At 36.4% G+C, this 18,854-nt stretch overlaps 1 protein-coding gene across 2 annotated transcripts in view; it reads left to right on the plus strand.

Annotated features, from left to right (window-relative positions):
- Positions 1-18,854, plus strand: part of STXBP5L (syntaxin binding protein 5L) — a 377,334-nt gene that overhangs the window by 202,665 nt on the left and 155,815 nt on the right. For both annotated transcript variants that reach the window (XM_082839711.1, XM_082839710.1), the window contains exons 12-14: positions 4,343-4,415; positions 7,565-7,712; positions 8,627-8,694. In XM_082839711.1, the coding sequence (XP_082695837.1) occupies positions 4,343-4,415; positions 7,565-7,712; positions 8,627-8,694 (289 nt within the window). The remainder of the gene's footprint in view (positions 1-4,342; positions 4,416-7,564; positions 7,713-8,626; positions 8,695-18,854) is intronic.

Genomic DNA, 18,854 nt, shown 5'->3' on the forward strand with positions numbered 1-18,854 from the left:
GAGAAGGGTGAAATATAAAAAGGGAAATATGAGTTTATGATTACAAAAGGTAGTATGTATATATATATATATATTACTACATTTTCAAGAGGGAACATAGATGTAGGGAAAGGAGCACTGTACTTGGAGACAGAGTATTTGGGCTTATGATTTAGCTCTGTCACTTACTAGCTATGTGACCTTGGACAAGTCACTTCATATTTACAAGTTTGATTAATCATTTGAAGAAAGAATATAATATTGATACCACATGATTACTGGAAGACCAAAGGGAATATACCTTATAAACTATGAAGATAAATAGCTATTAGTTTTATTATAAATGTATTCATTGTTTTAAATTATTGAGTTTCATGTTTAAAAACTGAAATAAAGTGATATAAAATAACAATCAGTGTGGCACTTTATTCCCAGAGTTTCCAGGGGCAGACAAATCACTTGTGTTGTAAATTAACCAACAAACATTTATTGGATGCTTCTATGGCCTCAGTATGACAAAAACTTGTTGAGAATATGGATGAAGTATGAAACTGATCTCTGATGTCAAATCAGAAAATCTGGCCACATGAGGAAGATAATTATGACTTAAGTTTAAAAAATATAATGGCTTAATTAAGTGCTGAGTTATAGGAATCAGAGTTTAAATAATGTACCAATTTATAGACTAGTCAGGTAGTAGATGACTGAGATATTCATGCAAAACTTCATGGAAAAAGTAGGATTTAGATAGGGCTTGAAGAATGACTTGGGCCTTGAAAATAATATTGAGTAAAGGTTTTAGAAATTGTGAGGTTTTGCTAGAGTGAGATCAATTCAGAGAAAAATTTGAAAGCCTTTTGTAGGTATTTGGAAATAGGGAACTACAGAGGAATTTTGAGGAAATATTAAGTGAAAGAAAGCAATGTTTTAGTGTGTGGGTTTGAAGAGAGAGACCCTGAAATCTAAAACTTCAGATTCCAACTGGGAGGCTTTTGTGGTAATGTACATTAAAATGGTCAAGATCTGAAACAGAGTGCTGCTTGTAGGAATGGAAGATGAAAACCCATTGAATTTGGTCAACAACTGGATTAGGGAGTGATATGAGAGATGAGTCAAAGACAACATTTTAGGAATAGTGGTTTCATATGAAGTAATAACCGTTCTTGGAAAGAGAGAAAAATAAGTTTGAGTCAGTAGAGTTGTTTAGAGAGCAGAAAAAGAGAGGGAAAAGGTCTTTAATATTTATTTTTGAGTCATCAGAATATAGATGCTCTTTGGAGTTGTGAGAATGAATGATAAAGGAACAAAGAAAGAAAGAAAGAACAGAGGACCAAAAGATGAGCTTAGGAAAATGCCTTCTACTAAAGAGCCTCAAGAAAAAAGGTGTGCATACCAGTAATAGAAACTGAAAATGTGCGGTTGCCAAGATCAAACACTATAGGTATATGGGTATATGCATTTGTGCACATCAGTAGAGATGTTAGGACAGTTTCTAATAATGTTAAACAAATTATAAATGTACTGTAACCAAGCCTAATCACTTCCAAGCCACATATATTACTTTGCTTTTCAGAGAAGTGGTAATGAGGATGGAACTTTTTACTTACTAGGAGCTGGGAGAAATAGTTTAACTTAGTAAAATATAAGTGTATTTTATTAACTATTTCTGATTAAAACAATAGTACATGAAAATGCCAGAAAAGAATCCTACAATACACAATAGTATATAGTGAAAACTTTCTCACTGCCCTTCCAGGGGCAACCACTATTACTAAGTTTCTTATGTATTCTCCCCCAAATAATGTATGCATATATGCATTATCTTTTTTATACAAATGACAGCATACTCTATATGTTGTTCTGTATCACACTTTTTTCACTTAACAGTATACAGTATTTGATTAGTAAATATGGAACTTTAATCTCCTTTATAGCCACATAATGATAAGTGTTATGCATATGTTAAACAAAATACACTTATTAACAGTTTTTAATATTGCTGAATCATTTGTGACATCTGACAATTCAGCCTATTTCTCAAAGAACACAAATGCCTAATCCTCTTATCTCAGGGGGCATTGCCCAGAGTAACTAACCAACTATACTCCGAATTTGTCAGTTTTGCATCTATATTTAATTGTATCTGGTCTTCTACAAGTGTCATAAATAATGCATTTCTCTTCAGAGAAGTAGTATTTATGATAGAGCTTTTCCATCTTGTTGGGGGCTAGGGTTAAAAGGCTGAGCCTGCTCAAAAACAACCAATCTAATAAAAAAAGTAATACCGTTGGCATCTATTGAGTACTTACTATAAGCCAGCCTTTGCATCAAACATCTTTATATACATCTAATCTTTATTAACAGTCTAAGGTAGTATTATTTTGCCATTTCAATGGGTAGAGAAATTGAAAATCAAAGAAGTTAACTAATTTGCCTAGGATCAAACTGTTAATAAATAATAGACACAAATTGAACCTAACACTGACTCCAAAAGAAATCTTTTTATTCAGTGGTTACCACAGCACACCAAGTACTTCTACAAACGTGAAACTTTTGCTACCAGTTTTTATTATTTGAAAAGAAACAATAATCTAAAACAGGTGTAATTACCTAAAATAAAAATTTATTTAAGACTTTTGCTCATTCATGCCAATGTCTCAGCTGTTTTATTTTTGTAGCCATTGCTTCCCAACCAGTGATTTTCCTAGAGAGGGATGAGAAGACAAAGAGGAAACTAGTAGTATTCTTCAAACTGAAAAACAAACAAAAAAATCCCCAAACTCTGAAACGTTTTGAAATAATGTTGAAAACTTAAAACAGCTCTAAGAGATAAGGGAGAAGAGGGGAAATGCCTCAGTTTGAAAAAGTTTGAGTAGCAAATAGTTTGAGAACTGTATACTGTTGTATAAATATGCACCCAAACAAGGTCAGGCTCCTCAGTTTTTGTTTTTTTGTGTTTTTTTGATTTTAACTTTTCTCTCATAGTTTGTGACTTAAAAAATAAATATGAATAGGTTCTGTAGCTTCTCAGGACTGGAAGGACTGTGAAGGCCATCTATTTTAATTTACCATTCAAGACTTGAATACTCTTGAATACAAAATTCCTGCCAAGTGATTGTTGAGTTTAGGATTAAATACCTCTTAAACTAGCCAGTAGAAACGGCTGGTATAATGAAAACAGCATGCATTAAAGTTTCAGGTCTATAACTTACTAGTTTTGTAACCTTGTGCCAATCTCATAACCTCTTTGGACTCCAGTTTTCTTTATGAAATGAAAAAATGATGATACATGCTCTAGCTACTGAGAATCAAATACCATGTATGTAAAATGTTTTTGTAAATACTTTTTTCCTTAAATTGAGCTAACACTGTAACTGTGGCTTTCCTTTATTAGTCCTTTATTACAGATGGAAAGCAATGTCTTCCTTGACCACTATAACTAAATTAGTGTTCCCCCACCAACCAGAAGTCATTTCTTATACTATTACCCTTGTTATTTTTTTCATAGTTCACTTTACTTTCTGAATTAATCTTATTTGTTTACTTGTTCATTGTTTGTATGTACCCCTAGATTGTAAACTTTATTAGAACAAAGACCTTGTCATTCTTATTCCCCATATATCCTTTGTTCTTAAGACAGTTTCTGAAACATCTTGAAGGAAGGAAGGGAGGATGGAGAAAGGGAGAAAGGAAGGGTTGAATTTTAAGAACTTGAAAATCCTAGGCTATCCTCAGACTCTGATTTTTTGAGATATATACTCCTGGGCACATAGTAGGAAGTCTTTAAGTACCTGTTAAATCACATTGAATTGAAAGTAATTTTTTTAGTATAAGGAGTGTTGCTCTCATAGGGAGGTGAATATGTATCACAACTGAGAGAAGCAGAACTGTTTCCTTAGTATATCTCCTGTAGGCATGAAATCAGATCTGAAATGGAAGGTTACGGAAGACTAAGATAAATGTGAGATGGAGGTGACAGACTCACTCTCTTCAAATAATCTACTACTATCATGATTATTGAGATAATATTTAACTCTATGCTATGCAACGTCTCATTGTTTCCTTGTTTCCTATAATGGTCTTAAACATTGTTTGAGAAACACAACATATATATATATTTTTTGAGTCCCACATTTTTCTTTTTCTCTTTTTTTTTAAACATCTTTATTGGAGTATAATTGCTTTACAGTGGACAACATATATTTTTAAAAAGTGCTCTTTGTTACTTCTTATTTTAGCTCATACTTTGGTCTTCTCAAATCATTTAAATAACATTTATACAGGAGATAAAGGAAATACAAGTTTGGTGATTTTATAAAATGTTAAATATGAAAACTTTTCCATTTTTCTTTTCTACTTGTAGAATTTCAAGAACCCTATGCCGTTGCTGTACTTCTGGAGAAAGATCTCATTGTAGTTGATCTGACACAAAGCAAGTAAGTTGTCCATGTACGGATTAACACTATTTTAGACTCTATTTATTGCAATTAAAATATAGGAGGACATTATAGATAATTGGCATTAGAATTCTTTAGATGGTAAATATTCTTTATGTGTAATATTGTTTTGCTAGAATTACAAAAATGTAATTTGGTTCAATAATGAAAACTAAACCAGGAGAGTTTAGGGGACACTGAGAATATTGTAAGATATTTTAAAGGCAACACCTAATGTTTAAAAAGTTGCCTTTGGGGACTCCAAACACATAAAATGGATCACATTTCTGCTATTTCCCTAAGCAAAAAACAATTGTTACAAAAATTACATAATGTACTGTTTGTCCATCTGCTCTATTGACTAAAAGAAAATGGCACATGATAAAAGTATTATTGAACTACTGTGGCAGACAATACAGAAGATCAGGATCTCGAGGCAAGAGATGATAGATGCCTTCTTTTACTTTCTTTTCTTTTTCATTATGTTGTGGGCAGTAGAAACAAATATAAAATATTGCTGTTAGAGTGGTGCTCTCCACTACTTTACATGGACAGTAAAAGTAGACTTGAAGCCGATGAACACTGTCTTCCTGCTACATATTTTCATTATCAATGATGATAGGCATGAAGCTCATTTTCCCTCGTTCTTTGTTCTAGACTCACTGATCATTTTTTAGCCCGTTATATTTGCAGAGCTTTTGTACATTCTCTCTTCTCTGCATGGAATAATCTTCCATTCCTTTTTCTCCTTACTAACATCTATAAGAATCTCAACTCAGATATCGTTTTCTCATTAAAGAAAATCTTTCATTATCTGTATAATTTGGTCAAATATCCTATTAAGGGCTGTCTTAGATCCATGTTTCTGTCCTTCATAGCTTTGACACAGATGAAATTTTCCATTTGTTATTGTTTTAAAGATTGTCTCCCTACTAGACTGTAGGCCTCATGAAGGACAGGTTTTGTCTCCACATGAAGTAGGTTCTTAATAAATTTTTGTTGGATGAAGTACAGTCTGAGTTTTACTCTCAGTGTAGTTTGTGAATGTAAGAGCCAAAGTTCTTCTTTGTGATAATTTGCATCACATAGTATTTCAATATTTTGAAAGGGAATAGGGTTGGTCCATAATATCACCATAACTGAATTCTGCCTAGCTGCTCTATTTATCAGCATAAAACCTGATTAAGTTTTATGTACGAGTGTGGATTTATGCCTCTTTCTCTAAGTTCTAATATAGGTTTTATTAAAATATACTTTTCTGATCTCACTGGTAGTCACCTCTTCCTTCTGTGCCATATTTGTTGGTTCCTCGTACCTTGTCTAATTGTCTAACATCCTCCAAGGCCCACTATACTTTGTCTTTAATACTCACATTCTTTAACATATACATTTATTCTTTTTAAAACTTTTTTATTGTGGTAAAATACATATAACATAAAAGTTACTATTTTTATACACTAATTCTTATGCTTTTCATTACCTTATATAAGTATGTGAATTGACGTTTTGTTTGCACGTTTTCATCTAATATTTTGCCTTCTTCAGCACCATGTTTTAAAATCTATGTGACATTCCTATTTTGTTGTCTATTACAAGAAGTTTAATGTGAAAAAACTGAACATGTTCTCTCTCCCTCCAAATAGTTACTTTTAGCCATGTTTAATGTTAACAAATTGCAGCTTTGTACTCATTTTTCAAATTAATTTATTCCTTCCTTCCTTCTTTTCCAGTTAATCCTCTACATGAAAGCAAGCATTAGGGCTTAAAAATTTTTCCTCTTCTTGGATTTACATCTTTGTTTACATTTCTACAACAACCAGTTCACACTTTCACACGTAAATTTTTGTAATACATTTTTAGTTATTTCTTTCTTAAATGTCATTTTTCTACTCTTTGCCAATATAATAAAGTTATTTTCCACAAACATTTCCATGATATTGTTCACCTTCTCAGGAGTCTATCATTGTAATCTCTTGCTATTATCAAATCCCAAATTGTAGATCTGATCTTTAAGGTGATCCACTTATTTTACTTCTAATTCTTCAATATCAGAAATATAATTTCTGCTCTGAAACAGGGAACCTCTGATCCATTCAGTTTAAACTACTTGCCATTTATTAAACACAACTTTCTCCTTTCCATGTGATTTTGCATATACTACTATTCTTATCTGGGAAACCATTAAGATTGGAGGGAAGAGAACCGCTGTCAACACACACATAGACACACACACACATACACACACACACACACACCAGACTCCTTCTGGTGTTTGAACTAAGTTTCTGATTAAGTTCCTATAATATGGGGAAAATTATTTTTAATAGTCCTCCCCGCCCCCCAAAAGCACGCTGTATCAGAAGTAACATGATCACACAGACTGAGAACGGATGCAGCATAGAATAATACTCCATTCCATCTACTACAGTACCTGGTACATCTGGTACATGAGAAGTGTACAATATATTGTGGTTCTAAGAATTCTTAATTTGGTTCTTACTGATACCCGTTTTTAAAATGATATATGGCTTGAGGATATGAAATTTACTACAGCCATAGGTCTGCATTTCCACTGTTTTCTAGTTTACATAGGAAACAATCTTAAACATGTGTAATCACACACATACCTACATTGCACACACAACTTTCAGTTACTCCCTATAAAAATACAAAACCAAAATACTTGCCTATGTATTATGTCCCTTGGAGAGCATGTAAAATTTTCTAAGATATTTTAATACTTGTATTATATAAATATATAGATAAAATTGTATGTAGATAAAGTACCTAGTTGATAATGTTTTAATAACTGACTGATAAGTCAACTTGCTATATATTTTCAATTCAACATAATTTAGTCTATCCATTTTAGAAAGTGATATCACTGTGCAATTTTGAAATTACTGGAAAGAAAATGAGTTTATTCAAGTAAAATTCTACCAGTATTCATATTACATTTTATAGATACATATTTTTAAAAGAGAATTCTTGTTCAGGTGATCATTGTTTTATGATGTTTAAAGAAAACAATTATGTGAAATATATTCAATATAATCAATATTTAGAAGAGTTTAGGGTTTGTTTTATAAAAGTTATTTCATTTTTATATCAGTGCAAAATGACACTAATATATTATCTTTATCTATTAGCTTTCCTATCTTTGAAAATCCATATCCCATGGACATTCATGAATCACCAGTTACGTGCACAGCATACTTTGCTGATTGCCCACCAGATTTGATTCTAGTGCTCTACTCTATAGGAGTCAAGCATAAAAAACAAGGATACAGTAATAAGGTAAAAGCAACAATTAGAAATTTTCTTGTATTCATATCCATATCATATGATCATACTTTTTTCTGTTATTTTCTGACTTTCCGTAGAAGAAGACTTGAACTAAATTCTTTTCAAGTCATAAGCTGGCACCTATAAAAGACATAATTTCTGAAATTCAAATTTCCTAAATGCTACATAGCTTTAAGTCTACGAGAATATAAATTTCTTATATAAAAAGTATACAATTATCTACTAAGATATACTTACGTATCATATATATTTATATACTAAATATATGTTTAAACTAACATATGCTTGAATCATAGATGTTACTTTTGATTATTTTAGGTGAAGGATTACGTTTTAAGAAATTCAGGAGTCAACTCTCTCTAGTAATTTCTTATCAATCAATGGTTAATAAGACATAATTGTCAGAGACTTTCATTAAATAACTTTCTAGAATTCCATTTTGTTATATTTAACTACAGGATTCAAATACTTACAATTATAATAGACCCCCCTATTATGATTTCTGTTATTTGAACAGGACTGTTGAGATGGACAACTCCAGGGGGCACAATTTACATAGTATTTTGTGTTAAATGGCACCACCACAGTTTGGAGGTACATAGACTACATGGAAAATGTAGCAACACCACATTTGTATGATTAAAGATACTTCTTTGCATTTTTAATATGAATGGTAATATCTGTTAAAATCTATATTTTTAAAGGATATGAAATTTTGCATTTGGAATTGTTTGTTCAATGAAGGAGTTAAAAAATAGGTACACATTTCATTCTTCATTACTTAACAGCTATTTATTTTTAAGTGAAACTTTTACTGTTATTTTAAAATATTTTTATTTTAAATTTCTAAGTTATTTAAATTTAAAAAATAAAACTTATAAATTCTTCCCACATAATCTGTTTAGGAGTGGCCAATCAGTGGAGGAGCTTGGAACCTTGGCACACAGACATATCCAGAAATTATTATTACTGGGTAAGTGGGATGTGATTTATGAGTTTATCAATTTATCATCAAAAAGATTTCATTGAATTTTCACACTTTCCCATAATTGTGCTGTAGGAATGCTGACAGTTTAAATTAAAATATAAGACACAGCTTCTATCCAAAGATTATAACCTTTATAGAAGATAAAATCAAATCATTGAAAACATAGACATATAACAAAAATAAGTAAGTATAGATTATAAGACCAGAAGAAAGTCAGAGATAGAAAAATCATGAGAGATTAGTCAAAGAAGAATTTCTGTAGAAATCATAGATTATTAGCCTTAGGCAGGCCCTTACCAATATCTCTTGATTCCATCTAAATCCAGGAATCAGTGCTCTGTATCTCCATCAAGTGGCTATTTAAAGTATACTTCAAAACTTATAGCACCGGAAATGTTGTTACTTCCTATAGCAACCCACTTCATGCTCTAATATTAGGAATGAAAATGGAAACATAGCAACAGATAAAGATAAGACTTAAAAGATCATAAGGAGTTCTGCTTATGAGGTATGGAATAGATGTACTTTTCCCTATTCTTCCCACTAAGTACAATTAAAACCCCTGGATATTATTATAATATGACTGGAAAAGATGGAGAGAAGTCAGACTGGATAGGTCCCCAAAGACTCAAGAAATGACATGGAAGTGAGTTTCCTGGCTTTTCTTTTTGCCTCATATATCCCAGAATTGGAGCTGAAGAAGCTGGCAACCTGGAGCTCCAGGCACAAACCTAAAAAGCCCAACGAAAGCTAGCTCTCTCTAGCCAAAAGGTGAGGAAAGGAGAAGCCTATAAAGACAGTAAACTTTTAGAAAATAATCTTTCTATTATAGCTAACCAACACAGAAAAAAACTATGACTCCACCCCTACCCACTTCATCAAAGGTTGAGTGGAGAGGGTGGACTTTCACCCTCATCAGGCCATAATAAGGTGCCTCAACTTGCCCATGAAGGGGGTGTCAGTTTCTGACACTGAGCTAAGGCTGAGTAGGGTGCTGGGACTTTTAACCCTGCTGAATGGTAGTGAAACTCTTTACCTGTGGTGACAGAGATAATGTGGGGAGAGAATTCCCAGCACTGCCCAGCAGTAATGAGGAGCCATATACCCTCCCCTTTTTTGTCAATGGAAGTCCAGTGAGGAAGGAGGAAAGAACAGAGCTTAAAAAGTTCATAAGGAAATAATGGTTGAAAACTTCCCAAATTTGGCAAAAGACATGAACCTAGAGATTGCAGAAGGTGAGCGAACCACAAGAAATTCACAATAAGACACATCATAGTCAAACTTTTGAATACTAAACACCAAGGAAAAAAATATGAAAACAGCAAAAGAGAAATCACACCTCACCAACAGGGCAAAACCAATTTGAATGATGGCATATTTCCATTAGAAACCATGGAGGCCAGAGGAAACCTGAATCTTTTTCAAGTGCTGAAAAAAAAGAACTGGCAACCTAGAATAATATACCTAGCAAAAATATCTTCCAGGAATTAATTAGAAATTAATACATTCTAAGATGAGGGAAACTAAGACTATGTCAACATCAGACTACTCTGAAAGAATGGCTAAAGGAAATTCTGTAAACAGAAAGCAAATGATAAAAGAAGGAACCTTGGAATATGAGGAAGGAAGGAAGAACACAGTAAGCAAAAATATGGGTTAATACAATAGGCTTTCTTTCTCTTGAGTTGCTAAAATTATATTTGATGGTTGAAGAAAATATTATGGTTACATTGTTTGATGTGGTTCTACATATGTATAGAGGAAATATTTAAGGTAATTATAAATGGGTGAGGGTAAACTGGTATAAAGAAACGTAAGGTTTTTATACTTCCCTTAAAATGGTAGTATGATAACACCAGTAGACTGTGACAAGTTAAATGAATATTACAATGCAGTACCTAAAGCAACGCTGTAAAAAGATCTGGGCTAAGAGATACACTGAAAAACATTATTGACACATAAAAATGGATGTACTAAAATAATTCAATTAACCTACAGGAAAGCAGGGGGAAAAAAACAGTGACAATAAAAGAGGGAAAAATAGAAAAGAAAAAAAAAAGACGGACTTAATTAATCATGGAAGTGTTAAGGCTTAAATGTAAATGGTCTAAATACATCAATTCAAATGCATTGATTAGCAGAGTGGATTAAAAAACATAAACCAACGCTATGCCATTAACAATACACTCACTTCAAATACCACAGTATAATCAGGTTTAGAGAAGAAGGACAGAGAAATACTTTATAAAAGAATCAATGGAGGGCTTCCCTGGTGGCGCAGTGGTTGAGAGTCCGCCTGCCAATGCAGGGGACACAGGTTCATGCCCCATTCTGGGAGGATCCCACATGCCACGGAGCGGCTGGGCCCGTGAGCCATGGCCGCTGAGCCTGCGCGTCCGGAGCCTGTGCTCTGCAACGGGAGAGGCCATGATAGTGAGAGGCCCGCGTACCGCAAAAAAAAAAAGAATCAATGGAGAGTGACATCAGCAAGATGTCAAAATAAGAAGCCCCAGACCTCGTTCTCCTACAGACACACTGATGTAACAATATATGGTCCAAAAACCTTTATGAAAACTCTAGAAACCAATTAGGAAATCATAGTACCCCAGGGGAGCTCAAAGCCAAGAGTAGCCACACTGAAATGGGTAAAAACAGCCATTTTATTTCAACTATATCAGATTCTTCCCCAAATTGGCACAGCTCTTGTTCAGGAGGAATCTTCTCTCATGAGAGGGAAGTAGTGGAGTAGACTGTACATCCAGTGTTCCTGCTTTTCAGGGGACTTCCAAAGAGACTAGTTTTTATCTCCCCTGAGTCAGAGTACTGATGGAACCTGGATGCCTGGGGGCTGCAGAGAACAAAAGAGAGCTCAGTGGCTTATTGAAGTGCTAAGAAACTTGCAGAACTAAGACAGATAATAGAAGGAGCAAGAGATGCAAGCTCCTGAAAAAGAAACCAGCAAACCTCTCTAATTGGGAAATTACACATACAGTCCCAGAGAAGATGCATCCCCATTGAAGGTTTGAGAGACCCCAAGGATCTTGAGCTTGGAGAAGGTCTTCCCCTGTATAAAGCCGTCCATAACAGGTGGCTGTTTTCCAAATGCTAAATTCACAGTAAAAAATAACAAGGTGCAGGAAGAAACAGACAAACACAACCCAATCAAAGGAACAAGATAATTATCTAGAAACTGACCCTAAACAATTTGGTATCTGTGAATTACCTGACAAGCAGTTGAAAATAACTGTCTTAAAGAAGCTCAATGCATGAAAAGAGAACACAGGTAGACAACTAAATGAAATCAGGAAAATGATGTATGAATGAAATGAAAATATCAACAAAGAGGTAGAAACTTTTAAAAAGAACCAGAAAGAAACTCTTAGAAGAATACAATAACTGAATTGAAGATTTTACTAGAAGGGATTAACAGCAGATTTAATCAGAAGAAAGAACCAGCAAACTTGAAGATAGGTAATAAGAAATCACTGAGTCAGAGGAACAAAAGGAAAAAGAATGAAGAAAAGTGGCGAATCCATAAAGGACTTATGGGAAACCATCAAACATACCAGTATAGCATTATGGAAGTCCCAGAAGACTAGAGAGAGAATGGGACAGAGAACCAATTTGAAGAAATCTTGGCTAAAAACTTCTCAAATCTGAGGAGGTAAATGGACTTCCATATTCATTGGATATGTATCAGAATATTCTAATGAGGATGAACCCAAAGAGGTCCACACTGAGACACATTATAATCGAATTGTCAAAGACAAAGAAACAATCTTAAAAGCAGCAACAGAAAAGCTATTCATTATCTGTATGGAAAATGTCATGAGATTATCATTGCATTTCTCAGCAGAAATATTACAGGCTAGAAGGGAGAAGGATGATATATTTAAAGTGCATAAAGAAAAAAGAAAAGCCAGCCATGGGACACTATATCTGGAAAACTGTACTTCAAAAATAAAGGAGAAATAAAGACCTTCCAAGATAAACAAAAATTGAAACCAGGGCTTCCCTGGTGGCGCAGTGGTTGAGAGTCCGCCTGCCAATGCAGGGGACACGGGTTCGTGCCCCGGTCCAAGAATATCCCACATGCCACGGAGCGGCTGGGCCCGTGAGCCATGACCGCTGAGCCTGCGTGTCCGGAGCCTGTGCTCCGCAATGGGAGAGGCCATGACAGTGACAGGCCGTGTACTGCAAAAACAAAAACCAAAAAAAACAAACTGAAACCATTTATTACCACTATACCTGCCTCACAAGAATTGATAAAGGGAATCCTTTGAGTTGAAATGGATGAACACTAGACAACAAAATGAAAGCATATGAAAATATAAAGCTCTGTGGTAAAAGTAAATACACAGACAAAAACAGCATCCTGTAACACTGTAGTGGTGGTGCATGAATCACTTTAAATTCAGGTATAGAATTTAAAAGATAAAAGCATTTTTAAAAACTATAACTATAGGAGGGAAAGCTTCGGAGCCGCAGAGGAGAGCACAGCAACAGGGGTGCGGAGGGCAAAGCAGAGAGATTCCCGCACAGAGGATCAGTGCCGACCAGCACTCACTCACCAGCCCGAGAGGCTTGTCTGCTCACCTGCAGGGGCGGGCGGGGCTGGGAGCTGAGGCTTGGGCTTCAGTCGGAGCGCAGGGAGAGGACTGGGGTTGGCAGAGTGAACACAGCCTGAAGGGATTAGTGCACCACGGCTAGCCGGGAGGGAGTCTGGGGAAAAGTCTGGACCTGCCGAAGAGGCAAGAGACTTTTTCTTCCCTCTTTGTTTCCTGGTGCGCGAGGAGAGGGGATAAAGAGCGCTGCTTAAAGGAGCTCCAGAGACGGGCGTGAGCCGCAGCTAACAGCGCGGACCCCAGAGACGGGCATGAGACGCTAAGGCTGCTGCTGCCGCCACCAAGAAGCCTGTGTGCGAGCACAGGTCACTATCCACACCTCCCTTCCAGGGAGCCTGTGCAGCCCGCCACTGCCAGGGTCCCGGGATCCAGGGACAATTTCCCCGGGAGAATGCACAGCGCGCCTCAGGCTGGTGCAACGTCCCACCGGCCTCTGCCACTGCAGGCTCGCCCCGCATCCGCACCCCTCCCGCGCACCGGCCTGAGTGAGCCAGAGTCCCCGAAGCAGCTGCTCCTTTAACCCTGTCCTGTCTGAGCGAAGAACAGACGCCCTCCGGCGACCTACACGCAGAGGCAGGGCCAAATCCAAAGCTGAGCCACGGGAGCTGTGCAAACAAAGAAGAGAAAGGGAAATCTCTCCCAGCAGCCTCAGATGCAGCGGATTAAAGCTCCACAATCACCTTAATGTACCCTGCATCTGTGGAATACATGAATAGACAACGAATCATCCCAAATTGAGGAGGTGGAGTTTGAGAGCAAGATTGACTATTTTTTCCCCCTTTTCCTCTTTCTGTGAGTGTGTATGTTTCTGTGTGAGATTTTGTCTGTATAGCTTTGCTGTCACCATTTATCCTACGGTTCTATCCGTTTTTTTTGTTTCTTCTTGGTTTTTTTTTCTTAAAAAAATTGTTTTTCTTAATTTTTATTTTAATAACTTTAGTTTATTTTATCTTACTTTATTTTATCCTCTTTCCTCTTTCTTTTCTTTTTTCCTTCCTTCCCTCCTTCCTTCCTTCCCTCCCTCCTTTCCTTTCTCTTTCTTTCTTTCTTTCTTTCTTTCTTTCTTTCTTTCTTTCTTTCTTTCTTTCCTTCCTTCTTTCTCTCTTTCTTTCTTTCTTTCTACTTTTTCACGCTTTTATTCTGAGCCGTGTGGATGAAAGGCTCTTGGTACTGCAGCCAGGAGTCACTGCTGTGCCTTTGAGGTGGGAGAGCCAACTTCAGGACACTGGTCCACAAGAGACCTCCTAGCTCCACATAATATCAAATGACGAAAATCTCCCAGAGATCTCCATCTCAACACCAGCACCCAGCTTCACTCAATGACCAGCAAGCTACAGTGCTGGACACCCTATGCCAAACAACTAGCAAGACAGGAACACAACCCCACCCATTAGCAGAGAGGCTGCCTAAAATCATAATAAGTCCACAGACACCCCAAAACACACCACCAGACGTGGACTTGCCCACCAGAAAGACAAGATCCAGCCTCATCCACCAGAACACAGGCAATAGTCTCCTCCACCAGGAGGCCTACACAACCCACTGAAACAACTTTAGCCACTGGGGAAAGGCATCAAAAACAACGGGAACTACGAACCTGCAGCCTGCAAAAAGGAGACCCCAAATACAGTAAGATAAGCAAAATGAGAAGACAGAAAAACACAGCAGATGAAGGAGCAAGATAAAAACCCACCAGACCTAACAAATGAAGAGGAAATAGGCAGTCTACCTGAAAAAGAATTCAGAATAATGATAGTAAAGAGGACCCAAAATCTTGGATATAGAATAGAGAAAATGCAAGAAACATTTAACGAGGACCTAGAAGAACTAAAGATGAAACAAGCAATGATGAACAACACAATAAATGAAATTAAAAATACTCTAGATGGGATCAATAGCAGAATACCAGAGGCAGAAGAACGGATAAGTGACCTGGAAGATAAAATAGTGGAAGTAACTACTGCAGAGCAGAATAAAGAAAAAAGAATGAAAAGAACTGAGGACAGTCTCAGAGACCTCTGGGACAACATGAAACGCACCAACATTTGAATTATAGGGGTTCCAGAAGAAGAGAAAAAGAAAGGGACTGAGAAAATATTTGAAGAGATTATAGTTGAAAACTTCCCTAATATGGAAAAGGAAATAGTTAATCAAGTCCAGGAAGCACAGAGAGTCCCATATAGGATAAATCCAAGGAGAAACATGCCAAGACACATATTAATCAAACAGTCAAAAATTAAATACAAAGAAAACATATTAAAAGCAGCAAGGGGGCTTCCCTGGTGGCGCAGTAGTTGAGAGTCCACCTGCCGATGCAGGGGACGTGGGTTCCTGCCCCGGTCCGGGAAGATCCCACATGCCGCGGAGTGGCTGGGCCCGTGAGCCATGGCCGCTGAGCCTGTGCGTCCAGAGCCCATGCTCTGCAATGGGAGAGGCCACAACAGTGAGAGGCCCGCGTACCGCAAAAAAAAAAAAAAAAAAAAAAAGCAGCAAGGGAAACACAACAAATAACACAAAACGGAATCCCCATAAGGTTAAGAGCTGATCTTTCAGCAGAAACTCTGCAAGCCAGAAGGGACTGGCAGGACATATTTAAAGTGATGAAGGAGAAAAACCTACAACCAAGATTACTCTACCCAGCAAGGATCTTATTCAGATTTGATGGAGAAATTAAAACCTTTACAGACAAGCAAAAGCTGAGAGTTCAGCACCACCAAACCAGCTTTACAACAAATGCTAAAGGACCTTCACTAGGCAAGAAACACAAGAGAAGGAAAAGACCTACAATAATAAACCCAAAACAGTTAAGAAAATGGGAATAGGAACATACATATCGATAATTACCTTAAATGTAACTGGATTAAATGCTCTCACCAAAAGACACAGACTGGGGCTTCCCTGGTATCTCAGTAGTTGAGAGTCCCCCTGCCGATGCAGGGAACACGGGTTCGTTGCCTGGTCCGGGAAAATCCCAGGTGGCGCAGAGCGGCTGGGCTCGTGAGCCATGGCCGCTGAACCTGCGCAACCTGTGCTCCGTTACCGCAAAAAAAAAAAAAAAAAGACACAGATGGGCTGAATGGATACAAAAACAAGACCCATTTATATGCTGTCTACAAGAGACCCACTTCAGACCTAGAGACACATACAGACTCAAAGTGAGGGGATGGAAAAATATATTCCATGCAAATGGAAACCAAAAGAAAGCTGGAGTAGCAATTCTCATATCATACAAAATAGAGTTTAAAATAAAAACTATTAGAAGAGAAAAAGAAGGACACTACATAATGATCAATCCAAGAAGAAGATATAACAATTGTAAATATTTATGCACCCAGTATAGGAGCACCTCAATACATAAGGCAAATACTAACAGCCATAAAAGGAGAAATCGACAGTAACACATTCATAGTAGGGGGCTTTAACACCCCACTTTCACCAATGGACAGATCATCCAAAATGAAAATAAATAAGGAAACACAAGCTTTAAATGATACATTAAACAAGATGGACTTAATGGATATTTAGAGGACATTTGATCCAAAAACAACAGAATACACATTTTTCTCAAGTGCTCATGGAACATTCTCCAGGATAGATCATATCTTGCGTCACAAATGAAGCCTTGGTAAATTTAAGAAAATTGAAATTGTATCAAGTATTTTTTCTGACCACAATGCTATGAGACTAGATATCAATTACAGGAAAAGATCTGTAAAAAATACAAACACATGGAGGCTAAACAAAACACTACTTAATAACGAAGTGATCACTGATGAAATCAAAGAGGAAATCAAAAAATACCTAGAAACAAATGACACTGGAGACACGACGACTCAAAACCTATGGGATGCAGCAAAAGCAGTTCTAAGAGGGTAGTTTATAGCTATACAATCCTACCTTAAGAAACAGGAAACATCTCAACCTAACCTTGCACCTAAAGCAATTAGAGAAAGAAGAACAAACAAAACCCAAAATTAGCAGAAGGAAGGAAATCATAAAGATCAGATCAGAAAGAAATGAAGGAAATGATAGCAAAGATTAATAAAACTAAAAGCTGGTTCTTTGAGAATATAAACAAAATTGATAAACCATTAGCCAGACTCATCAAGAAAAAAAGGGAGAAGACTCAAATCAATAGAAATAGAAATGAAACAGGAGAAGGAACAACTGACACTGCAGAAATACAAAGGATCATGAGAGATTACAACAAGCAACTCTTTGCCAGTAAAATGGACAACCTGGAAGAAATGGACACATTCTTATAAATGCACAACCTGTCAAGACTGAATCAGGAAGAAATAGAAAATATGAACAGGCCAATCACAAGCACTGAAATTGAAACTGTGATTAAAAATCTTCCAACAAACAAAAGCCCAGGACCTGATGGCTTCACAGGCGAATTCTATCAAACATTTAAAGAAGAGCTAACACCTATCCTTCTCAAACTCCTCCAAAATGTAGCAGAGGGAGGAACACTCCCAAACTCATTCTATGAGGCCACCATCACTCTGATACCAAAACCAGACAAGGATGTCACAAAGAAAGAAAACTACAGGCCAATATCACTGATGAACATAGATGCAAAAATCCTCAACAAAATGCTAGCAAACAGAATCCAAAAGCACATTAAAAGGATCATACACCATGATCAAGTGGGGTTTATTTCAGGAATGCAAGGATTCTTCAGTATATGCAAATCAATCAACGTGATGCACCATATTAACAAATTGAAGGAGAAAAAACATATGATCATCTCAATAGATGCAGAGAAAGCTTTTGACAAAAATAAACACCTATTTATGATTAAAACCCTGCAGAAAGTAGGCATAGAGTGATTTTTCCTCAACATAATAAAGCCATGTATGACTAACCCACAGCCAACATCGTCTTCAATGGTGAAAAACTCAACTCATTTACACTAAGATCAGGAACAAGACAAGGGTGTCCACTCTCAACTCTTATTCAACGTAGTTTTGGAAGTTTTAGCCAAAGCAATCAGAGAAGAAAAGGAAATAAAAGGAATCCAAATCAGAAAAGAAGTAAAGCTGTCACTGTTTGCAGATGACATGATACTATACATAGAGACTCCTAAAGATGCTACTAGAAAGCTACTAGAGCTAATCAATGAATTTGGTAAAGTAGCAGTATACAAAATTAATGCACAGAAATCTCTGGCATTCCTATACACTAATGATGAAAAATCTGAAAGTGAAATGAAGAAAACACTCCCATTTACCATTGCAACAAAAAGAATAAAATATCTAGGAATAAACCTACCTAAGGAGACAAAAGACCTGTATGCAGAAAATTATAAGACACTGATGAAAGAAATTAAAGATGATACAAATAGATGGAGAGAGATACCATGTTCTTGGATTGGAAGAATCAACATTGTGAAAATGACTCTACTACCCAAAGCAATCTACAGATTCAATGCAATCCCTATCAAACTACCACTGGCATTTTTCACAGAACTAGAACAAAAAATTTCACAATTTGTATGGAAACACAAAAGACCCC

Source organism: Leucopleurus acutus, assembly GCF_964270905.1.
Source record: "Leucopleurus acutus genome assembly, chromosome: 5".
Taxonomy (NCBI): domain Eukaryota; kingdom Metazoa; phylum Chordata; class Mammalia; order Artiodactyla; family Delphinidae; genus Leucopleurus; species Leucopleurus acutus.